Source organism: Esox lucius, chromosome 2 (genome assembly GCF_011004845.1).
Source record: "Esox lucius isolate fEsoLuc1 chromosome 2, fEsoLuc1.pri, whole genome shotgun sequence".
In the NCBI taxonomy this organism is placed as follows: Eukaryota; Metazoa; Chordata; class Actinopteri; order Esociformes; family Esocidae; genus Esox; species Esox lucius.
In genome coordinates, this window is record NC_047570.1 from 8221543 (window position 1) to 8247898 (window position 26356).

Below are 26356 nucleotides of genomic sequence, written 5' to 3' on the forward strand. Positions count from 1 at the left end.
GTTCAGAATATGGTACCACCATCTTAATAGGTTCCGAGTAGTTGAGAGCACACCTTAAATGGCCTCCAAGACATACCCATCAACCTCCTACCATAAAGCTGCCACAGGAAACAATATGGTCTCAGCCGTCCCATCTGAGTTAATGGGAAATGGGAGATAGTGTCTATAATATTGTTGGATAAATGATTATTGATTAGAGAAAGGTTGAGATGATCATTAGCCTTCATCCATTTTACTGACTCCCGGTGACCTTTCTGCCTCTTTGCTTAGATCACGCTGAATTTCTTTCCGTATGATGATTTGATCATCTCCCCGCGTGCGGAGTGTTCAGAGGAGATCCGGGGTGAGGCTCGCAGGTGTTTCAGCACTAATCCCCAGAGACCTGCACATTGCTAGAAGCTGTGGTCATGCAGGTAGCGTCGAGACGCGTGTTAATTGTGTTGCGCTGAAGGTGAAAACATCAATAGTCTATGTGGACGTCACATGGACGACAATGCGACATCTCTGCCTGCCTGGAAACTGTGACTTGGAAAGAAATGTTCTCCTTGTAGCAGTTCTATTTATTGAACGGGGCTGGATATCCCTCTTAATCGAACTTTAACAATGTCCAGATCCCGCCACGCATCTGGGCACAATCAAGGCCGAAATCCGCTGGTTTCTCTTTGTTCTATTTATTCACAACCCCATGCTGGAATTGAACTGTTTATTTAAAGTAATACTGTACTGAGAACTACTGGTTGAAAAGTACATTACGGTAAATTAGACCCCCTCCCCCAAAAACAAATGCTTCTGATTGTGGCAAAAATAGAGAGCATGAGATGTACCCCCTCCGTCTATTTGAACAATCAATTAGGCTGGAAACACTCAGGGCGCAATGTGGACGTTTTTACTGAGACGTGTCAACGTGCCATTGAACATGCATTAGGTGACATGTTCTCTAACAGAACTGGCCTGATTTCTGCTTCTCTGATTGATTTACTCTTTCATTCTCACTCCAGGGGTGTTCATACCCATAATTCCCTATGCCTAAACATTATTAGTCACCTTCACTGTCGGCACACACTGGGCGAAAAACCATGGAAGCTCTGTATTAGGTCTGCTCTGAAGTGGAATGTGTGTGTGAATGGGTGTGTGTGGCAGTGCAGAGGAAAATCTGGGAGTGGGAGACAAGGAAAGGCTTTACTGTTTGTCATTATTATAATTTGTGTTTATTGGCTGTAATTGTAGATACCTGGTAATAAAATAATGATCCATTGCAATTTGGAATGAACAGGGTGGCCTGTGACACAATGAAAGTACAACAATACGTACAAAACTGGTAAATACCAAAACACACACACACTCATTCGGAAATGTAAATGACAACATTAGACAAGGAATGCCAAATGGCCGTTTATTGTCATAGTAGGTTCCACAAGGCAAAATACATTACAGTAATACGTTACATATCAATAAGCTCTTTAATATTCTTAATGTAAGACTGTGGAGCAGAAACCTCCGGAAGGCACCTCAAACGCTGGCTTGACGGACAGGTCTCCGCTCCTACCTAGTAAAAACATAACCCCCTCAGAAATGTCTTTACGATGATGAAAACCACATGGATGTCAGTTAAACGGCTTAAATAATCATTTCCACAACTAGCAGGCAGGTTCTGCACACACGGCTGACTAAAAAAATAATTAGTGTGATCGCTGAGGCTCTGAATCACGGCAGAGAGTGTCGACTCATACAAACTGCTCCTGTTTCAACCCTCTTCAACCCCCTTCATGTATGGCCACTCGGGAGGGATGTACAGAACGTTCGCTTATTTCAAATGGAAATACTTAAATTAGGTTCAATTGAAACAATTGTGAGATTGCCTTTTTTTTTTTTTTTTATCTCTGTAAAACCGTCCTGCAAATAATAGTCCATTGCAGCTACCTTACTTGAATATCTGAGTTGGATGTGTTGACTCTGATCAAAGACTACCTGTTCTTACATACATATTTGTATAGAGGAGTAAATATCATGAGGTTATTCAAGCAAAAGGCTAATTACTGTGGACGCTGTTCAACTCCCAATCTTGCCAACAAATTCCTTTGGACCCGCAACGGGAACAATGTATTTTTTTCCTCTCTTTCCAGTCCTCTGGCTTTCCCCTTCCCTGCTGTCTTTTATTTAAATATTTCATTCAGTTGTCTCCGTGCTTGTGTGGTGCGAAGTGTCATTTAGATCTGAGACCTGGTTGAAAGTGGAGCGAGGAAGACTTTTAAGAGTGGAAGAGAGAAGGGCTGCGGCCGGAGCGGTTTAATACTGATGGGATCTGAAAAGGTGGAGACGACGGGGACTGATAACTAATGTACTTCCTGTGTACTTCCTCCCTCACTGTCAGCCACGCTCACCCCTCCCACCCTCCCCGCCCCTACCCAAAATAACGAACTGATGTGTGATATGTGACTTGTGGAGGGAAGGATGACATCGTCAGGGGATGAGCGGTGAGTGAATCTTCCACTTAGCACAGAGTGATGTGTTGGCTCACTTAGAGGGGGAGGGGGAAATGAAGGGACGCAGGGCGCGCAGGCATTCCTGTGTTCCTGTGCGTTTGTGACTGCGATCGCGCCTCCGTGTATGTGTGTGTGTGTGTCTATGTTCGTGGACCTACCCTGACTCTTTGATGTCGTGTAAACGGCTTTGTCTGTTGCTGGCACAAACAGAGTGAGCCAGTGACCTTTGGGGACCTTTGGCCGCGCAAAGAAGGATAGAAGGAACCAGATGATTGCGGTGCTGTGATGACGCTTCGCCTGTGCCGGTATCCCTGTCCTCTGTCCTCCATCTGGGCCCTGTGTAAGCTCACGTCAGAGCTGTGAAAACATCCAGACAAACACGATTTAGCTTTTATCTCCTCTTTTTGGCAGTTGTCAAACATAACAGTTGAAGCAGCAACATGTTCTACGGCGCTCTGTATTCTGGATATTGTTAGCTACACTCCCTTCGAGTTATTAACCGACAGGAAATTGATTCAACGGAAACACTGGGCTCTGGCCTGCATTTCTCGCTAGCTGAGGGCTGCTTTGATCTCATCTCCTTTAAAATAGAGACAAAGAGGTCACAATGGTGAGTTAATGATATGATTATAGCATCCACTTAATGTTGGTAACCATGGCACCTGCTCGGAGGGCCTCGCGATCCAATGGAGAGGGTGCTAAGATTGACACCATGAAAGCAGTTCAGCTTTTTTACACACCGCTGGAACGCCCTCGACTCAACTCAACTCAGCATAGTAATTACACATTAGGCCACCAGAACCCATCCAGAGGTTGGTTAAATGTAGACAGTTTAATGAGGATAGAATATGGATGAGGGAGATCATGGCATCACATGAGTATGAGACAGAGCTTGGCATGACCCCCTTTAGATCAGGGCAGGACAACGTTGGACATGACTATGGCCGACAGAAACCTCAAATGGATGCGCTAAACTTTTTGATCGACTGAAACAAAAGAGTTGTACGAATGGGTGACAGAAAAAACACTCAACGGAGGACGCATTTTAAACCACTGAAAATAAAGCGCAGATGCTGAAATCACGAGAGATGTAAACAGCCTCGCTAAGCTCAGAAATTACAAACCTTACACTTCTTTCTTTGTATTCCGTTCTGAGTAACAGCTTCATCAGAGTATAATACGTGAAGCAACTTCACTGCTAAGTGCTTTTTTTCTCCCCTGAAAACATTGGCCCTGAACCAAGCGGAGGCGAGGGTATTTTATGTATTACATTAATTTGTACAGATCACACGGTTTCACTGACATTTTACAAGAAGCTCGGTTGGAAAAGGCTCTCCAAAACAATTGGACATGGTTCTGCTGTAACACGTCGGAACACCTTGGGTTCGGCTGTAAGTCAAAGGACCCTCCCTCTCCAATCAATGCACTCCATGACAAACACCCACACACACAGACACGGACACTGCAGCCAGCTGTGGTTCAGTGTGTGTGTGTGAGTGTGTGTGTGGGTGTGTGTGTGAAACAGATGTGACGGGTTAAGAAAGGTGCCCAGGAGTCACAAGAGGCCCGCCCCAGGGCAATATGGAAAGGCCAACAGTTCAGAACTCGTAGCTCTGCTGAGCTGGGCCGCGGAAGAGCACAGAAAGGCAAGACGCTTCAGATATATGTATTTCTATCCACGCTCTGTTTAACACCACACACACACACACACACACACACATCCCTCCTCTGTGTGGGGTCTTTGTTCTTCACCCAGGCCTGTTCACTGACCCTTAGCATGTGAGTTTGAACTACGACCCCTGTGTTTCCCCTTCAGAGATGGTGCTTGTTGGATCCACACTCACAGGCACCTGTCCACGCGGCAGAGAGTGATGATGACCCCTCATCTGAAAGAGTGGATTTAGCAGTGGGTCGCCGGCTCTGGTCAGGGTGTCTGTGGTTATCTGTAGACAAGCTAAAGGGATATCGCTTTCTAAATCCCCAAAGCCACAAAAGAGGAGTTGAAGAGATTGAGCTCAGAGACAAAAGCTCAGTACATGATCCTCACATTTGGAGAACCACAGGAAGCTGCTTGGGGAGAAAAGAAATGTGAACCCACAGACACTTGATGTCTAAACCTTTCTATATTTTCCCCTGGCCAGTGACAATGTAACGTGGGAATGTCACTCCCACCTTTAAGACCATCAACCTTGATAACAGAAAAGGGAAAAGCATTGCTTGAGGTGTGAAATATAATATATATGTACACACATACAGCTCCAGAAATAATTAAGAGCCCACTGCACCTTTTTCTGTCCTTTCCAAAAAAGTTGAAAAGGAAATTTGTGATTAAGGAACAGAAGCGTTCAAATTTGCAGTGGTCTCTTAATTTTAACCCTTCTGTTCCTCACTCAAAATCTTCCTTTTCAAGCAGTGGTCTCTTAATTTTTTTCGGGGCTGTATATATATATATAATAAAGACTATCCCAGGGGCTAAGAGACATCTTTTTAACCTTTGACCTCCTGCAATGACACTTCCTCATGCTCCTGCTGCTTTTTGTAATCGGGATTAAAAGCAGATTCCTTTGGGGCTTTGTGGTGACACGAAGGTCCGTGTTCAGCTACAGTAATTCAGACAGGCAGAAAGCATAGAGAGCCCGGTACAACAGTGTCAGCTTGGATAGCGTCTCTCCCTTGCAAAAGAGGGGCATCTAATCAGCGGGCTTGCAAAGAAGACCGTGGAAGCCTTGGGGCACATGTTTATCCCCGCACATCCGCAGCGGTTTGTCGATGTCAGCGCAGGGTCACCAGAACGCCGCGAGATCGTAGACGGTACCCACGGACAGGCTCCTGCGACGCTGTGTCAACACGGCCACGTCCTGTTTCACTTGAAACGCACACTGGGGCTGCCCCTTTCAGACAGGTCTGCCTCAAGACTTCAGTGGGGAGCAGGAGAGTAGGAGGGGCTGGAGTTCATACTGCCCCCCCCTTAACCCCCCCGTGTGGAATTGGGGGTGTGGATTATGCATGGAATCAAATGGCCCGGTCATATGGCTCCCTTCGTCATGTGGAGGATATTGGGGATGCCACTGTAGGAGATGGGTGCCCCCCCCCCCATCTGTGCCATTAAGTTCATCTATCTCACTGTCCATTTAGCCAGAAGAATCCTGCTCAGGAGTGTGGGTGGGGGGTGGGGGGGGTGTAAAGGGGGGGTGTAAAGGCGCAGAGAATGTCAGCGTAAGACAAACACCCGGGTGCGGTGAAGTGGCTCTTTGCGCGGCTGACGTGACGAGAGCGAAGCTCGTGATTTGTATCCACAGCCTTCGGTCTCAGCAAGCGTCGCACAACTGGAGTGGCTCCATCCCGCAGGCAGGCGGCTTGTTCAGAGGCCAACATGAAAGGGATGTGTGGCTGCTTCGTGCATGTTCCCTCCCTCTCTCTCTAACCACTACATCTCTCCCTTTTCTCCCTTTTACCTCATTCTTTCTCTTGTTTCTCTCCTTATTTGCCTTTAATTCTATCTTGTCCTACCTCTGGCCCTGTCCTTTCCTAAATCTATGTTCTCTTTCTCACTTTCTCGATTTCAATTCAATTCTCTCCTTGTCTCTCTCACTGTGTCCCTCTTGCTCTCTCTCTCTCTGTCACTCTCTGTTATTCTCTCTCTCTGTCTATCTTGCACTTTTTTCTATCTTCTTTCTCTCTCGCTCCCCCCACCCTCTCTCTCTCTCTCTCTCTCTCTCCCCCCCCCCCCCACCCTCTCAGTCTCCGTCTCCAAGTATGTACTTGAGACATCTCCGGGGAGACGGAGGCGGGGCAGGGACCTCGATGACTGGGGGTTGGGTGTGAAATGAGGAGGGAGGGCCAATCGACGGAGGCCGTATCAGCGAGACATCAGACATAATTAATGAAGCCGGGCCGTACTAATTAAAAAGCGTGATGAATGCAACAGGGAGGACACAGCACGGGGCATCCTCTTCACTCGGGTCCCAGTTCCACGGGTCGAGGTGGAGACACATACAGACCCATGACCAGAGACCTAGGCTGAAGGGACTCGTCCGAGTGATTCGTGGACGGAACGACCAGCAACACGATGGCGTGATACGATGTTGCCGCCGCTGCCATTTCGACAATGGCCCGCAGAAACCACTGTTTTGCGGGCGCGATTACTCAACAATTACATTTCTCACACGATTAACTCCAATTAACAGACAGAACTTCGGCTCTCGTCGTTTTGTGGATCTAACGAAAACAACCCCCCCCCTGCCCTCCATCTATTTTCAGACAGTAGGGGCTTATAGCTAAACTGGAGCTCAGTGCAAGTCAGAGACTAACAGTGAACTTGCACCACCGCAATGAAAGCAAAGCCAAGTTGGCGAAGAACTGGAGTGTAGGAAGCTTTCGTAACGACTTGCCCACATGTGTCTGGCTAGGCCTGTGATTCAGTTCCCTGCCGACGACATCACAGCAGATCTGACCGAGAGGGGGGCTTTAAATGCTGATCTCTTCTCTGTCTTCTAAGCTTGCTTCTCAAACCTGGTTCGAGAGGGTCTAACTGAGAATTCAATTGGATGAAATGACGCGTCATCGTATGAACGGATTTCGGCATACCGCGATGTGTAAAGCTAGTAGTATTTCCGAATCGCCGGATGATGACAGGCCATGAGAATTCATTGGTCAACCCTAATCTGTTTTGACGTAACAATGAGGTCACATCCATAGCGCCGGAGATAACCAGGAATTCTGCTTCATTATCTCTTTGTCTGGTTCTTCACATGAAGGTGTGCACAACTTGGGTGGCTCGGGGGGAAAACAAAAATGAATGGCCAGCAACCTTTTTAATCTTTTTTTTCTTCATGTACACTTAGTTCCTAGTTTCCCTGGTTCTAGTCGGGGTAAACATTTGTTTCAGTTGTAGATCTTGAGGAGCTGGAGCATGAATCATGGACGAGAAGCGGAAACAACACTGACAGCTGCAGCTCATTACCGGGACCATTACTGATATAGGGGTTTGCTGAGGGAAATTCCTCCTTCCACAGAAAGCGTTCCTGTTTACCATACACTCCCAAGATCAGGACCCACACACACTCCCACCCAGACGTTTTGTACCAAAACACACAGACACTCGCACACACACACACACACACCACCCTCTTTCTATTCCTTTCCCTCTTTTCCTTAATCATTCATTCTGTTTCCTTCCCCACCTCCTTCCCTATGTTCCCTTTCTCCATCTTCAACTCTGTTTCTCTCTACCCTCCCCTGTCTTTCTCTTACTGTTATTATCTCACACACTTTCTCAGGTACACTCTCTTTCTCTCCCTCTCTCCCTGTCTCACTAACCGTAAGAAAGGATTCCGAAAAAACATTAGTCCCAGTCAAATGCATGCAACCCATTCACCTTACATGTAGATACACTCTTTGGGGAAAATAATATTCCAAAACTAACTGTTTTAGTCTGAAGTTCTTCTCTTTTGGGCAAAGATTTCTACAATGTTGGTCGTCTCACATGCAATGGAATATTATCATATCCTGTGATCCATACCAGCCTGTGTGATGAAGAAATCTTGATGTATTGATGGCCATTATTGTATTAGAGAAACAATACGTTTATTTGTGGCAGCGGACCTAGTGATCTTTACCGTAATCTACTGACTCCATTTTAGCAGTGTTTAGCAGTAATCTGGCAGCAGCGTTTTTTAAGCGCTACGCACAACGTGCTGTAACTTCGAGATCCTGACGCAGAAAGCTCACTGGGGTGAACCAATCACAGAGTTCCACGGCGTTGACAATCCTGGACCCAAAATGTGAAAATCACCGACAGGCTTTTTACCGGAATCATTTATTGGTCCTCATGCATTCAACATTCAATCATGAAACTTGAATTTTGAATTCATTTCCTTGTTACTCGAGACATGAAATGGTTTAACTGCATTCAGGGGGGTTTCTGCTTTAAATAACTGTGACAAAATTAAAATGGGCAAAAATTGATGTGTGGTTTTCATCCAATGAAGACGATTCATGCGTCATTAAAGCTCTGCCAAGTACTTCATGGGTATTTAGCCAAGGCATTGTGATAATAATATAGGATGCTATAAGGCTGTCATTATTACATCTGAGTCACTGGCCCAATTCCAGGACAATAACGGTATATACTCATTGTTTGCTTTCAAAAAGCATAACTAACTGCAAAGTAACATAAAACTGTAATAATGCATGTTTGCAAAGGTTTCGGCAGTGTTCCTCCTTCTTGCATAGCTGGGTAGCTAATTAACTTAATACCAAATGGTACAATAGTGCATGTTATTAAGTCAACAAGTGATAGCCCACTCTACAAGGCTTTCTGTAGTATACCTCTAATCCTTGCCCTTGCGCACCTCACAGGCCATATATATTCACTGCCAGTGTTCAGAGTCATCAACAGCTGTTTTCTGGAAAAGGCCTAAAAAAAACTATTGATTGGGGAGATCTTCTGACTCAGTAGATTCCATGGAACTACTTCTGACTCAGTAGATTTATGGTTTGCTCTACGACGCCCATTATTATATTATAAAACTATTTGTTTATTTACGGCAATGGACCTAGTGATCTTCATCTTAGTTTTCTTTTTGAAAGTAATTATCTACAAAGGTGAACAATAAACTGTATAATGATATGTCTCATTCTTTTAAATCACAGAATACATGTATTTGATAGTTAATAAGCCAGTGCTTTGCTAGCCATTATTGTGGAACGTACATTAGAAGTTTCTTCACTTGCAAAAGCCAATCAATGTTCATCATTCTTGAATCTCTGGCTTGCTAGTTAAGTTATTAGTATTACCAAACGGTGTATTAATACATGCTATAGCAAGCCTGTAAATGTAGGTTTGTGTCCTTGAATGGAGCATGGTGAATGCTCCTCTCAGAGTTCTGGTCTACCGTGTTGTCTGTATATAACAGGCTTGTCACTGGCATTGGAATAAACATGTCTGTGTCTAAAAGGATACCGAAACAATCCCTGAAGTCCTATCTAAAAGGGACATAAAAGTACAGAGAGTATCATTGCTATAATAATAGCAAAAAAATCTTAGCATACTCATCTGCCAAAATAATGATAAAACATATAAATAAATGTATAAAAATATGGAAATGGGCCCTAAGTATCTATATCAAACTGTCCATATTAACACAATCCACGTTAGTAAAAGAAGAGCAAAGATGTCCCTTTAAACACACGCACAGAATATATATATATATATATATATATTTAAAGTTTAAACATGGTGTCTGTAAATGGCTCACCTGCAATTTCTCTATTGCTGATTCTGACTTTGTTTTGTTGTCCTAGCATGTCCAGTAAGTATAAAACCAAAGTTGTCCTTTCAGGGTTTTTGTTCACCACACATATATACACACACAAACACACACACACCTTGGTTATTTACATATGTTTTGGAGTGGAAAGGTTGGTGAACCTTTGTGGTACTCTAAATGAGTTGTGATTCGATAGAGCTAGAGTATGCACAACACAAACTGCATTAGTAAAATTGTTTTACATTTACAGTATAAATAGGCCATGTGCATACTATTTCATAACCATTACAGAACACTATTGTAACACATATAAACATGGATATAAACATAGCTGTATAAACATGAACCCAAACTTAAACCTCATGCCAGAAAGAGAGAGAGAGAAATCACTAAGATTGACTCGAAAAAGATTTGTTACCCTTCTTCCCCAGCCTGGTGCAAAAATCTGCTGGGTTAAGGCCTTATCTGATTTGCCCAGCTCCATGATTAATACATGGCTCTGCGCATGTGTGGCTTCTACAGCCATTGTATTGACTTTTGTAAGCTTGGTAAAACTCAACCAAAACAATGGAATTGCCATGGAAAGATGTTTTAGGGAAATTATCACCAATATCCTCAATTAACCCCAGCAATATTTGTACAGATTTAGGGCCTATATATTTCTATGCCTGTATATTTCACACTTTGCTGAGGTAAAACTCTGATATAATTCTTGTATGGATGTAAACCTTGATATACGTTATCAACACCATTCCATAGGCCTCATATATGTATATATCAGTGTCTTTAAATACAACTACCGTTTTCTGAATGCTATCTACGCCACCAGCATAAACTGATTGGAGGAAGCACAATGGTGTTCATTTGTTCTAAACCTGAAAAAGAAAACTTGCATGGTATCCAGGAAAAACAACCAAATGTATAAAAATGCAAGTAATCACATTGTTCGCCAAGGGCAATGTATAAATAATGACCAATTTAATGAAAACCCACTTTTTTAGATCAGAGTTTTTGATAGTCTAACAATGACAGTGCCCTTTTATCCCCACTGTCTGTGTTCCATTGACCTCTTTTCCACTTCTATGGCACAGAACAACAACGGCCACTATGGGAGGGGCTGTGGTACAATGTTTACCAGTGAGAAAATGTTACAACTTTTATGTAAGCACTTGTGCAAAACGCAGTAATGACATTTATTGGGTGAAATGGCCAACTGTAAACAATTTGCAAATCAGTATTGTCAAACACACTGATATTATAGAATAATAGGCTACCCGGCAAAACGGGGACATCAGAAGAGCCATCAGCAACAACCTCCCGATGTTCTAATGACATTTTGTTTGCATATCAAAGCCAACCGAAACAGAATTACAGACAATTTCTCGTCCCAAATAATAACCTTCAGTCTACTTACACTGAGATGAACCATTCAGGTGTTCTCGTTCTCTCAATAACGATGATGACAATATTCCGACTTAAGTGGGCGGATGCAATGTCCAGGTGTGCATTCACATGTGCTTGGATTGGTTAGAAATACAAGGGCTATCTGGGGTGACTGACAATTAAGGCAGGCTATGCAGCCGAACAAACAGATATTAACCAAGGAAATGAATTGAGACTTTTGGGGCAAGCGAGAAGGAGAAGAGGACCACCTCTTTTTTTTCCTCGAAGCAAATTTTCTTTTGATCATTCTTTGGATGGCTACAAGGATTTTTTAACCGACTGGAACAACATCCCAAGACTTCCGAGAACAATCGCAAAACAGCTTGCTAGACTAGACCAGTGTTTGGGCATTCACACGTCAATGGGAGCCGTGGAAAATGTGTAATTAGTCAATTTCCTGGAATTCTAGATGTAAAACCTAGATTAGAGACAATTTCTTAAGTAGCACAAACCTCATTACAATGACCGTGCGAAAGAGAAAAAAATAGAAACTTAAGAGTGTGTGCAAAGATGTTCTATGATTTACTTCCCCTCCAAGGAATCAGACCTGCTACCCTAGAATCACCATGCTCTAATAACTGAGCTACAAGGGACAGTAATATTTTGTGTCAACAAAGGTGTGGTGCAATCAGCATGTGGACAAGATCCGGACAAAAAACACATTTTAGAACCAGGTATAAATGGGGCTCGTCTATCACAGTCTAAACTAAATCATGTGGCAGTTACATTGTCTATAGTATAGAACATGATAATGATGATAATACATTGAATGTATGTATTTATTTTAACTGAGGTACTCAAAGTTATTTACATTATGACGGGAAACTCACCTCATACACCACCAATTGTTAACACCTACCTGGATCATGGACAGTGACCAAATTGTGCCAGAATGCTCACCACACATTAACTACTGACCATGTTGGAGACCTGAGCATGCATTTTAGGAACTAGATACATGATTCAGTGGCCAAGATGGGAATAAGGCAATGTTTTTCATTTAGTCATTTCACTATTTCACTCGGGTTAACACCTTAAGTGCCACCTTAAAGTGTTAACACCTTAAAGGGTTAACACCTTAAACGTCTGAAAGATTTTACTTTACGCAGTGCAATGTCTTTTCGAACGTGAAAACCTACTGACCCTCAAACACAACTTGAAGCACTATCTGTTCTCCATCCAGGAAAACCTGGACAATTTCCTTAGGCATTTCCACTGCTGGACACGCATTTGAAGTACAAGTTGACCACGTCACATAGCAATCTGCCAGCCGATGCCAGACGAGAACGCCTCCCTCTCATTGAAGCTACATTAGTTCAAGGCTGAAGCGTTACTGAACCCATAGTTTCCAGAAGAAAGGATCCGTTGTTATAGTCAGCATTGAAGTGAAACTCACAGCTCAAACATTTCCGTAATTGATCATTAATCAAAATTCTGCTCAAGCCTGGATGTAGAAACTGCAGTGAAAATGTATTTTTGACAATGGCAAAATGAACCCTGTTTAATTTATCTATTTATTTAACAACTAACTTTTCTAATTAGATCTTTAATTTAAAAAAAAAAGTATTTTAACAGTTTATGAAATCATAACGGAAGTTCATCAGGCCAGAAAGAAAATTTGCCGAAAGTATATAATTATAGAAAGGAAATGACTGCTTAAGACTATGCAGGCCCACTTATTCAACAAAGCATATTTGCCTCTTTCCAACCTGCGTGGCTACTTCTCCATCCTCGAACCTAACACTTCAGTACATCCAAAATATTTGTAATTGAACTTTTAAAATGTATAAACTTTTATGTGAGGCATGACCATGACCATTCACAATTATATCTTTTGGAGAGATTAGGCTTCTTCAAATGTCTAAGGTAGGCCCCCTTGAGTACGCTCGTCCACTCCTCTCACAATTCCAGTATACAAAAGGCACATTTTTGGGAAAAATGTGTAAGAAAGCATATATAATTTGGGAACAAGGGGGTGTGGTACATGGCCAACATAACATGGCTAAGTGCTGTTCTTTTGCACAACTAAACCTTTGAGATTACATATTGCTATTATGATGTAATTAGACAAGTAAAATGTACATGATGTCATAACTGTGGTATATGGTTTCTTATAAACTGGATGATTTGAATCCTGAATACTGATTGGCTGATAGCTTAGGTATGTGAGATTGTATAAAAAGAGTATGACATCACATCCCATTTTACTGCTCAAATGATGTTGGTAAATGGTTTACAAGTGCCATTAAGCATATCTGGTGTTTGTGATATATGGCCCATATACCACAGCTACATGCTGTGTCTGGGCTTTCCGCCACTCTGCCAACCTACCATCAGTAGGTTGAAAGGCAGTTTTCTGCGGCCCCTGAATTGTGTAGCGGTCATTTCCCAACGCAACTCCATTGTTTGCCTTGCCTTGTTGCGCTCTTGGGACTCCTTGTGTTGGCTTGGGAGCCTGTGAATTTTTTTTGGGGGGGTGTCCGGCATATGTTACTAAGATTGATGTTCAGGTTGAGATGTTTGAGGTATTCTCAGTGTATAATCTTCCATACCCTGGCTGTCATTCTAAATGCATGTTGCAGGAAATAACAATTCCACTTGTTGGGTGTCCTCACTCTGAATTATACATTACTTTGCAAGCTAGCATAATGTGTCTTGCAGGTTTGATGTGGCCTGTAAACCAGGGGCTTCCTAACACCACTGTGAGGGTGTTATAACTAGGCCCTTAAAGAAAGGCCTCCTGATATGTAAATCATTGTTATGAATAAATCCATTTTAAAAGCTAATATGACTGGTGGAACCATTATAGAAGGTTCATGAAGAATCCCTTGATAATAAAAAAAAAAAAAGTAGGTTCAACCATTTATATAAACCGTGTTCACAGGGTTCTTTAGTTCACGGGGTTCTTTAGTGTGTAAGAATCCTTTATAGGGGGTTGAATGTTGGAAACAAATGCTTCAACTATGGGGACAAACTGTATGAACTCAACACATATGGTGTAGCTTTGGTAATATTCATAGATTTTCTTACAATCATACTCATTTAACCATACACAGGTAACAGGCAACATATGCTTACATTTACAGAGATCGTTTTTCACTGTGAGCTTATGTGGAAATTAGTTTAGAATTAGCGTGCACACAACAGTAGATCGATGACTCCACTAATTCACTGGGATCAATAAGATTCCAATTCAGAAAATTCAGGAATGAACAGAACTTCGGAATGTCTCACACTAAAACACATTTAGGTAAAGGTAAATTGGAATATGAAAGCTCAGGTTTCTTCCTAAATTGAATGAATTGGAATGAAAATGGCCCAAATGCGGTAATGTAAGCCCAGGGCTTTGATAAAGAATGACAACGCACAATTATATGTTGTGTCAATCCACATTAGTAAATCTCCAAATCTCATAGAACAATATCGACACCATAATGTTTTATAACAAGGGATGCACATTTCTAAAAACTTTCAATAAATTCCCTGTTTTCCCCAAAATCCAGCAAGTAGCATTTCCAGAATCAGTTTGAAATTAATTGTAATTCTGGAATCATTCAACCAGGTTTTCTGAAATACCTGGAATTATGTGACTGTTACAAGTTTTCCATGTCATGTTTGATGTAACTTCAACCACAGCTAAAGCAACACTAGTGGTCTGGCTGTGACACTAGATACATGCTCTAAAGGGTTCATGTATTAATTTCTTCCCATTCCCCTCAAAAACATAAATCAACCACAGCAAAACATCACCTTGTGTTCTGACTTGAATAACCCTGTTTGACCTCTGCCAATTTTTATCTCATTTTGGCTTAACTTTGTAGATCAGACTTTAATTTTGAAACGGGTCTCTGGGACAGTGATGAATAGGGTACATCAAGGAGGGCTTAAATTACCCTCTCCCTGGTGGCTAGCGGCCGAGAGGGTTGGAGGGGGAGGCTTGGTGACCTAGTAACAGATAGAGAAAGAGGACTGGTCAGCACTTGGCCTCTCAACCCTGCAAACTCGTGCAGCACACCCAGCCAGAGAGAAGAAAGGGCTCTGGAGGGAGTGTGGTATACCTGCCTTTGCTACCAAGAACATCCATTCTATGTTTTTTTCAGAGTTCAATGGAATATATATACAGAATATATATACACATATATACTGTACATAATAAATGTAAGCAATAAGGTACGAGGTGGTGTGGTATATGGCTAATATACCACACCACTAATGGTGTGGTACATGGCTAATATACCACGTTTAAGAGCTGTTCTTAGGCACTACACGGTGCAGCGTGCCTAGACACAACAACACTTAGCAGTGGTATATTGACAATATATAGCAAATCCCTGAGATGCTTTAGTGCTGTTATAAACCAGTAACCAATTAAATTAGAGCAGTAAAATGTGATGTGATGTCATATCCAGTGTTAAACCACCTGGTTTATATACATACACACATAACTATGAAAACACACACACACATATAAATACATAATTATACATAGTATACAGCTGATCTCAGAAATAAGTCCTCCTTTGAACGAACATGTGCATGCCTTTTCCTTCTAGGAGGTACTCAGTTCCTCCCTTGCGCACCAGTGCCCTAGCTCTTTATACAGTCTGCTAGGAACAAGTGTGCCGTGAAGCTGAATGGATCAGACGAGCACACTCTTCTTCATATAAAATCCCTGATGGTACACGGGCAAAGAGATAAATCAAAAGCAGTATTTACATACCCCATACCTATGTATTTACACTCCAGCTCTCTTTCATTACCCAAATATCACTTTTTAGGTTAAATAAAAATATGCACACGCCTGTAAGCCCATCCACTACACCCAGGACGGAGAGTACAGGTTCGGAAACTATGTGTAGAGCTTCTACACAGGTCGGGCAGCGCTGCTATCACATGACCTTGGTGACCCTCGCGCGCCATAGCGGACTCCGTCGCCAACACCGGAGTCTATTGCAGATATTCCCCCGGGAACTCTGGTCACAGGAGCCCCAATTATTAACCTTTATGCTTAAAAGATGTTATCTCAAACAGCAGGTTATAATGGCTTGATGTAAGTCTCTGGAGGGTTGTTGCAACAGTGTGCGTCAAAGCCGAGTCTCCAAATATCAATCCTGCCGGCCACCTGCGCGCGGCGTGCTCCTTTAAAAATTCAGGAGATCCAACGAGGTTGGAGAGGTGAACACAGTAAATGTTTGCAGTTTTATTTAAGTTAAATGGTTTTGATTTTGGTAGCACAGTCATACTGAAAACGCTGATCAAATAACTAATCGATGGACATAATTAGACTTACGTTTTCAATATTATGTCTGAATCTAGGTAGATCGATCAAATAGACTACGTACCTGTAACATTTGCAATAAACATCATTAAACAATAAGCCTATTATATTTGCCTGACGGAGTTCCAAATTAGATACGTATGCATTATAAACAGAAATAGTAAACGATAATTGCGGTCATTGAATGCAAATCAGTGGAATAACAAAAAGTGATGTGCACTATAAAAAATATATCGGAAATTGAACAGGGCAACACATGTTATACACACACACCATCACCACTAGCTTCATTCAAAATGATATGGCTGTTCTAAAGCTCTCCTAGGTCTTTATCCTTCAATTAGTTATAGGCTAGTGAACCGATTATTATTTAAAAAAATTAAACGTTGTAAAATATTTGGGTAAAAAAACGATATAATAGTAACAGATTACTCCAAATAAAAAAATGGCTTAGCCTAAAGGATTAATAGTCCCAACAAAAAGACGTGTCTGAAGAGACTATAGGCTACACTTCCCTAAATGACACGTCAAAGTGTGTTCTTTTTCTGCTGGAACACATCATAGAATCTTTCATAAGGCTTTGACTAAATCCTTGTACAGACACCAACAGGGGGAACGAAAGTTAGGCCTGTAAAGAACTAAACCAGGTGTTGAAAGAACTGGGGCGTTATGGGGGAAGTTGCCATGAGTGACTAAATTAGAAATGAAAATTGTCCAATTAATATTTCCAAGGAACGTTTATACTTGTAACGAATATGTGCTATTGTGGACATTGGCCAAAGTTTAATTAAAGAAAATGTAAGTGAAAGAGACTCTTCTTTGTTTTCTTTTTCTTTCTTTTCTGTTATTAAATTTACCACGTTGCAATGTGAGAGCTGGGCATTAAAAAACAGTAGTTTTAGATGGCAGGGGAAAGCCTATTATGAACAAGAATGTGTTAGCATAAAACTATGCCGTTTTATTTTCATCCAAGTTCTAAAAGTTTAGTTATTGAACTAAGAGCCATTGTTGTGCATGAAAAGACATTTTACCATGATATTTAAACAGGAGAAAACTATAGAAATGTGTGTGGACGGAAATACAGTTAAATTTTGAGTCACTCAAATCAATTATTATATAAGGAGCTGATTAATTGTCGTGTAAAAAGGGCGAACCACAAAAATATGACCTTCTCTTATATCTCTCTCTCTGTTTCTCAAACGCGCGCGCAAAGAAGGGTTAATTAGGGTAAATTACTGAGATAGTTTACCGGTTCAGAAGTCGGACTGGCTATATGAATATATATAAACAAAAGCCCATAGAATCTTACTTAACAAAACTCGAAGACTTAGTTTTAAAATATATATTAAAAAGTAATATTATTAATAATAAGTATTATTATTATTAGTCACAGTATTGTTCAGAATATGTGAATTAATAAATATGAATATTGTTGTCTTTTTTTAACTCCTAACAACAGAACAATCATCTGTAAACATTAATGTATACCAAGCTTATTTACAGCTACTTTCTAATGATAGTCATTGAACGTAATTATAATTTGAACTTTTAAAGCAATTACTGATCGAAAATGGTAGAGTTGTAGTTAGTCATCCCTACAAATAGGCCTATACATGGGTCGCACTGCTTAGCATGGATTCACTAAACCTTCATGACCAGATGCTTGACTTTTAGCTAAAATAACTAACATTGGGGTATTTTCAATTCAGTAGGCCGATACAAAGTTGTATATTAAGTTCATACACAATGGCCTTATCTGCAAAAAGAATAGCCTGTATAAAACAAATCTGTAAACAGAATGACATATTGAATTTGTCCAGGGCTTTGGATGAGGCAGAAACATGTTAATAATAACAAACAACAGCATTTATGTGAGTAAACTTATAATGCAGCACTCGTAGTAACTCATTGCACACACACGCACACAAACGCACACACATTCACGCACGCAGGAAGGCACACATACACTAACACGCGCACGCAATGGGCGAAGTTGCCACTTTACATTGTACTCCTCCATACCTTAAAACATGTAGACCTAAATACAATATGTTAATGTACAGTGGATAGCCTTTTCATATGACAGTCTTTTCAATAGAGGAAGCGAATGATTACGAGTTCTCAATTATACCACTTGCATTTTGCCTACACCGAACTGAGGAATTTAAGGTCAAGTTATTGAATTACAACGCATTAAATAACATTGCATGCAACTGCTTATATTATCCATAATTATCACAAAATATTACAAAATAAAAATGATTTCTAAAACTGCTCCCAATTCACCAAAACTGTCCTGGAAACTCTACATGCTGAATCATGGTTAATATAGGATATTTAATAATATAAACCTATGGTTTTGGCTACTTGGAATAGGCTATATTGTGAAGATGTAGACGACCATTTTTAGTTATCGTCTGGATAAAATGTTGTCCTCTGCACCATTATGAGCTAGGTATCAGTCAACCTATCTCAACTAAAACGCTTTATTGCGCTTTGTCTTTGGGTGCGTACCCAAAAGCACAACTTTTCTACGCGTCTTTACGCACACACGTTAAGAACTATGTTTTCAGTCCATCTGTGACAAAACGTGTATATGGTTTCCATAGATTGCATTAGAATATATTGGGATTATTTCAGGTGGTATCTTCATTCTTTCGATATTTAACGCAGACGTCTAGAGGCTGAGGGGCGCACAGCTTTACATAGCCTACTATCTCAAATAAATGCAAGTGAAAAGGCACAGATTGCATCAAATCTAGACGGGCATGATTCCCTTCAGGTTGTTGACCACTGTAAGGTGTCAGAAATGTAAAGGCGCCATGAGGCTGCTGCGTCTGTACTGAGAGGGGTATTGTCGTTATGAATGTGCAGAGCGTGTGACACTGATGGATGCGCCAATGGTTAGACGGACAGATGCTTGGGCGGATCTAACGGCATGCAGTAGTGTAGCAGCACACGTAGCGAGATTAGGCTAAAACATCCCGAATCAGTAAAAGACCGCTCTTTCTCATCCTTCAACAAGGCTGGCGAACGGAGATCTTGTTCCTATCGAGCGACTCCTCTGCCCCTAACTAGAGTTTGATCCCTTCTGCGGTCAGATATTTCTGACTATTGACTAGCGTGAGACTGGGAAACCAAGACATGGAAATGATACGGACACGAAAACATCTGGCCGAAGATAAAATCATTTGACAACTTACCGTTTTCTGGTTAGCGCGAAAATAATTTGCATCCGCAGTCATAACCTTTCCAGCTGACAACGGACGACTGCATTTTGAAGATGATCTGAAAAAAGATGGACAATTTATCCACTTCCCCCTTAATAATACAGAAAATTCGCTAACTTTTTTCTTTACTGTGAGGGAAACATTTTAAAGAAAAAAAAAAACAATATCTGATATTAGTGTCTAGGTTGGTCCAAAATATGAAGGATGGGGATATGTGCATGATTTTGATCATAGCGTAAGAAAAAATACTATTGTTTCTATTCTGTATCTACAAAAACAAGGAGAACGCATGGAACGGATTTTGTGCCTAACAGAAGAAGGCATCTTGCAGTAAGGAAGACGCGTCTGATTCGCTGTCGCTGTTTTAAATACCTACTATCAGCCACACAAAGAAGGATGAAAAGTGCTATAAGCAGCCAAGAAAGTGTTTGGCAATAGCTGCTGATCCATGCTCTCAGAGCAGCTGAGGCACAGCACGAGTCCATCCCCTCCTTCTGATGTACATTATTACAACAAGGGATACCCAATCAAGCACGTATCTCATCGATTCGAACTGCTCTCGGTGGATTTTGAACGCTCTTGGACAAAATAACGGAGCGAGCCAGCGTGTGGGCGACAAGTCCGTCCATCTCTTCTATCAACCTTTGTCTTTACCTCTCTTTATCTCAAAAAAGAAATCTATTTTTAACGGTTTAAGGGGACTTGGAAGCACTGGGATTTTCAAACGATGGTTACGGCGGTGTTGAGATGATGCCCTGCTGGTTTTTAAATTGCGTGTGATTACTGGAATCGAATTCCTTATGGATAACGCAGTTAATCAACCGAATGAGTAAGTATGCCATTCCGTTAACATCCAGTCAACATTATGTTAGTCCAATACCCAACAGAAGAATACAATTTTTTGTTTAATGTGTAGCCGATGAGTAAAATGGTGCTCTCCTCCTTAGTTATTCTATATTGTAATCGACAATGTCTCCAGCATGCATGGACGACTTTTGCAAATTGTCACAAATGATTTGACTCAAATAGCAAAGCTTACTTTTGATTCAGTATAGACTGTATAGTTCTTAGGCTATTGGAGTCCATTATGAGGCTGCGGGAGGGACAGTAGACATGTGATGCTTATCTGACAAGAGCTAGCTAACCATTGGAGGTGCAAGGCACAAATGTGACAGTGCTTGATGTTTGCCCCTGTTTGCAGACTTTGAGTGACGCGATCATTTCGTTTTCCTTTAAGCTTGCCTGTTGCAGCCTCCAACGCGGAGTGAGAGAATCACATTGAGGCTGAAGGTTTTTTTTTCTACCACTGTAGGCTACTGCTCGTCTCCACACTGTGATATCCAAGTCGAACAGGAGAAAGAAAAAAGTCCGCTTGTTCTTCATCTTCAGATCTACCCTTTCTTCACTGTCTGCATTTTTGTTTGAAAACTGCCGATCTATGTCAGCCCTGTGAAAGCGCCCCGGGTACCCGTGTAAGGAAGCGCCGCTATCAAAGAAGAGCGGACCAGCTTGGAATCTCTGGGGCTAGAAAAGAACTCTTCAGAACCCCAAAACAAGCATGCCGCGGAGGAAACAGCAAGCGCCCCGACGTGCGGCAGGTACGGTTCCATGATTTTCATGTTATAACCTCGGATTTTACTATGACTGATGCGGTATTTCCATTGCCTTTACTACTCCTTTAATTTATAGTAGGCTACACAATCGTGTGCGTGTAGCTACATTGTAGCATACAGTGGGAGGAAATGGCAAATGCCCATTTACTCAGAGGGATGGTTAGCCTACTATGCAGCTAGTATAAGTTTTTTTGTACTTTCCCTTTGAAGGGCATTTTGTTTTTTCTATAACTACGTTGTCCATGTTTGATAGTAGCCACATACTATTTTAATAGTCACCATAATTATCAGTCTGCTTACGCTAGCCCATTACATGGAAACATTGTTTTAATTTATAATTTTTTCGAACTTCTTGGGAAACAGTGATTCAATTCGATGAACACTCTGCTATAGCCTAACAACTGTTCTCGAAAGATATAAAAGGATTCCAGGCCGTAGCCCTATCCGACTAGGCAAAGACAACTTCAGGTTTAATAGGTATCTCCTTTTTACCCGATTTTACTTCCGCTACCTCTTTTGTAGGGTTCAGATATTGACTTCATGAATTAGAGATCTATAAAGATGCGTAGAAAAAAGAAGCTCGTGTCAGCTGACTGTCATGATTTCCTTTGATGCTCGCCTTCGCAGTTTATGGGGCTTAGTGCTAAAACATTTGAACACAAAATGTCAACTTTCGCCTAGTTTCCTTTGGCAGATTTCTCCATTCTGGGAAATATTTAAAGATGATTTCGCAGCCGACACGAGGAAAGACGTGGACTGGAAGAGGCTTTAATGGACAATTGCCATCTTTGATTTGACGGCTGATTGATTGCCTGTCATCTGGCCTGTCTTTGATCTATTCATTCCCGATAAACATCAATAAATCACTCTCCATAGCAACGCCGGTTCCCGTGACGTCATGTCTGGTCTGACAACTAGTCATTAAAACATCTTTAATTGTTTTTTATGTACTTTTTTCACGTTGTCGGAGTCAAAGAACACATTTTTATTTTCACATTTTCTCTAATAGTAACATGTTTTCATACCAATACAGTTGAGAACAAAGAGCAATCCACTGTTCTAGATTAAAATAGGCTTTAATTAAATCTAACTTAGTTTATGGAAGTAATTGTTTGAGCCTACTCTATGCAAATGAGTAGGCTGCACTATAATAGACTTTAGTCTTAGCTACCGTTATGTTGTAAAACATCTATTATTTTAATCAGTTCTTATGCTGTTGCTGTATTTTGGTTTTGGGTTTGCTGTAGTGAAAGTAGCCTTTTGTCAGAACCTTTGTTTACCAAGTAGGCCTATAAACACATACCCCGAATTTGACTTGTGAAAAGGGGCTGTTAGTAGAACAGTTACCAGCGTTGTGGCAGACATTTTCCTGTACATATCTGTTCTACGATTCAGTAGGTGCTATTTCTTTTTTTGTAAGATATATTATTCAATACTATCACAATATTAATTCACCTACCAGTATATGCTTCACAGTGTAATTATCCTTTCTGCAGTATGCATGCACATTCATTTATACTACTGCAACTAGCCTATAACATAACCTAAAACTGGCAATGTTATATCCTATTAAAATACAAATAGCTTTGACTATCAAATTACATTGATGCTGTTTACAGTAATCCAAGCACACTATCTCACACACACACACACACATACACACACTTGAAACAATTGGTACATGCTTACACATATAATTGTATTCACACACACACACACACACACAACCATATGTTTTCTATTGCATGCACACCATTGCTGGTATGAAAAATGTAACTATTAGCCTAATCGGGAGACGGCAGAATGGTTTGCTCCATCAGAAGAACCCGTCAAAGCGACTTTGTTTCATATTTGATTTAATTGTCTCCCCTCTGACAGCCACATTCATCAATGGCTCTAATGGTCAATCAGAAGTTGGCAGTGAGTGCTCTCATTTTGTTTCTCCATACGTTGGCTTGGGCTTTACTTTATCAAAATGCTTTTGCCTAATGGACACACTGAGGATGAATGGTGAGGGGGGCTGAGAGATGACTGAAAGCCTTCTTATCCCGGGCAAGAGAGCGAGAGAAAAAAATGCATTTATTATTTCGATGAGGAGATAAGGACAAACGCGAGAGAGGAGTGAGGGATGTTTTGAGATTCTTTTTTCGACGAGTCAACTTCCTGTCATTTTTTGGGGGGTCTGAGTACCCCCTCCCACCCTTAGCCCCTCCCTCTCTCCCAGCAGGCCTCACAGCTGCAAGTTATAAGGTTGACGACTGCTCACAAAGAGTGTTGACAAATTGATTGCTCTGTAGTGATGGAAAGAGCAAAGGAAAGATGGCAGCTGATGGGCCTTGATTAGGAACTTTGGGAAATCCAGTCCCCGGCAACCTTGAGCGTTTCATGAGAAAATCTCTCCCTCTCCTTTCCTTCTCTCTCCTTCCCTCCTCACGCTCTTTTCCCTCTTTCACCCCCCCAGCCTGAGAGGGCTGCTCAGCCGTATAAAAAGAAAAGTTGTTTTGCCAGCTTCATTAGTGTTCACCTAATTAGCTGTAAAGCTGATGGATTCCTGACAGGCCTAATGATTGGAGATGACAAGCTCCGCACACTGTCATCCAGCCCAATTAGGTTTGCAGCTAGTTGGATGTAATCAAGTTGATATTACACAGTCTTCCATGCCTTTAGTTGTGCACTAACTCAATTTTCTGCTGCAGGTGACAAATGGGCCGGGGTACCTGGGTAATCACGTTGGCTGGAAATTAGGCTGCTTTTTAATGGTCAGGAGCCCGATAACAACAGCAAACAACACCCTCTCAAAGAATGTGTCTGGAAGAGAGGGCCCTATATAACAGCCAGACACATACAAACAAACAAACAAACGCAAACATCGCTCTCTCTGCGTCTGGCCAGAACGGTTTTCCCACAATACCCTCCTCCATTCATAGGTGAACAATGCCGCGTTCATCGTGTTTTTGCTAGTCGGCTTCAAAGCCCTGCAAGACCCAACATATCATTGTTTTGGGGAGGAAGGGGGAACATCAAACGTGTACATATTTTTTTTTATTTTTCTTCATCCGCCATTTGAGTTTGTCTCATTGAGTGGTTGCCTACTGGCGTTGTTCTGATCCTGACACACGATTGGAGAGAATTGGGTTATTGTTGGAGCCGTTTGCGTTATCATGGAAAAGGGCACATTCCTGTCACAGTAGGCCCAGGACAGGACGCTCTTCCTCTGTCTCTCTATTTCACTCCCTCTCACTCCGAGGCGTATTTGAAGAAGCCCCATGAAATAAGTCAAGATTGATATTGTCTACACTGGTCATGATCACGCACGTGATGGCATCTTCATAGGTGTGGATGATACTTTCACATTAGTTGGCTTTTCGAAATTGCCTATCATCAGCTGCGTGTTCAAAGGCGCTAAACATGATTTATACAAATATTAAGATCGCGACAGATCTAGTTCTGCTTGACAAGAGATGGATTGCGGTGAGGAAAAGCAGCTGATTTCTGTGATTTCTGTGCGCATTTGATTGATTGTGGATGCAAGATGGAGATTAATCACGCTTGATGTGTGTCAACGTGGCTCTCCAGCTGGGGAGCCCATTGGCTCACAGGCTACTATACACACTAACACACACACTGCCCCAGTCTTGTAATACTACTTTGCCTGCTTGGCTTAAGGTTTCAACACAGGGTTTTTGTAATGGTGTAACGCTACAAAATTCCCTCTGTCGCCGATTGAGTCGCTGCAAGCGTTTTAGTTCACAGGTCTGTAGCACCGGTTTGTCAGTGACTTGCTCATATGAAGCTTTGCCCTTTCCTCGGCAAACTGAAATTTAATGAAACACGCCATGCTAATTAGGCTAATGATCCTAATTAAAAGCCGGTCATGATAATTCTATTAATTATTAAGACGCAAAGAAAATTATTTCATAAACATCACCTTCCACAGTATGTCCGCGTACCCCAGTTAATTGGAAATATAATTATTAAGAACGACATTATATTTAAAATCAAGTGGATTTTTATGTAATGAATTGGTACCGCCATCCCAATATAATACGTTGAATTTGACGATTGCAAAGTTCATGATCTTCATCTGCACAGTCAGATGTTATATATGAATAGGAACTTTCTGATTTAGTTGGCACCATTAATGCTAGATAAAAGCTGGGAAGATTAACTGAAAATCTTAAATGCACTGGAATTCTCTGAGAACATTTGTCTGATAAATTAAGATTAGTACCGCACACTAGAGAAATGAGAAGTTTGAGATATTAAAAGTAGAAATAGTTTTAAAGGTGGAGTTGTAACCTAAAGTAGTCTTGTAGGTACATATTCAACAGTGTATAGTTTGGTATTATCATCACAGTAAATCGGCCAATTTCTTTATAATGATTTTTCTTTCTTTATTGCCCTTTTGATCTACATTTGATATGATTTTCATTTATTTTGATCCTTTTCAGAACAAAGTTGGTTGGGTTGGACATTGTGGCTGTGTTTGTCTGAAGCTGTATGCCAGATTATAGCATCCAACAAATTAAAAAGCCATAAATCCACAAGGCTGTGAAAGTGACCCAAACCGAAACACCACGCAGATCAATAGTTCCTTCAAACCAAATGTGGAGAATCCACGAGTGGGACTCAAAAAGGGTCCAAGCTTGTCTGTCTGTCTGTCTCTCTGTATGTATTCGTGTATGTCTGTGTGCGTGTGTTTGTCTGTGAGTCTGTGTATGTGTGGGTGTGTTTGAGCGGGGATCCAGGCCCCATCGTCATTAGTCCCTACCAGTCTCTGGAGCCCCCCTCCAAACCGAGGTGTCTACTCCTGGCTCCTCCTCTCAGGATTGTGGGCCTTTCCTCAGCCTTGTCTTGCATCCCTCTCCTTAGAACTTGGCTCTCCCAGGCAGCCAACTGACACTATGATTAGTTATGGCCGTCCTCTGCCTTTTTCACTGCTACAAGTGAGCGACAATCAACAGGGTTAAGAGCGGGGAGGCGGGGACAGAGGAAGAAAAGGAAAAGGGGAAAGAGCTGAATAACGTAGGTACAGAAG

The 26356-nt window shown here is 41.5% G+C and overlaps 1 protein-coding gene and 1 long non-coding RNA gene across 3 annotated transcripts in view; one reads left to right on the forward strand and one right to left on the reverse strand.

Moving 5' to 3' along the window:
- Nucleotides 1-1282: 1282 nt before the first annotated feature.
- Nucleotides 1283-19762, reverse strand: LOC109616884. The gene is made up of 3 exons (XR_002198179.2): nucleotides 19679-19762; nucleotides 2642-2840; nucleotides 1283-1546 (listed from the first exon to the last, which is right to left on the reverse strand). It is a non-coding gene; the product is annotated as an uncharacterized LOC109616884 (long non-coding RNA).
- Nucleotides 19763-20445: 683 nt separating this feature from the next.
- The window catches only part of tshz3b (teashirt zinc finger homeobox 3b), a 35568-nt gene continuing 29657 nt past the window's right edge, over nucleotides 20446-26356 (forward strand). The window contains exons 1-2 of one of the 2 annotated variants that reach the window (XM_020056363.2): nucleotides 20446-20534; nucleotides 20943-21303. In XM_020056363.2, coding sequence (XP_019911922.2) covers nucleotides 21264-21303 — 40 coding nt within the window. In that variant the 5' untranslated portion in view covers nucleotides 20446-20534; nucleotides 20943-21263. The remainder of the gene's footprint in view (nucleotides 20535-20942; nucleotides 21304-26356) is intronic. The other variant, XM_010891405.3, reaches the window with a different exon arrangement.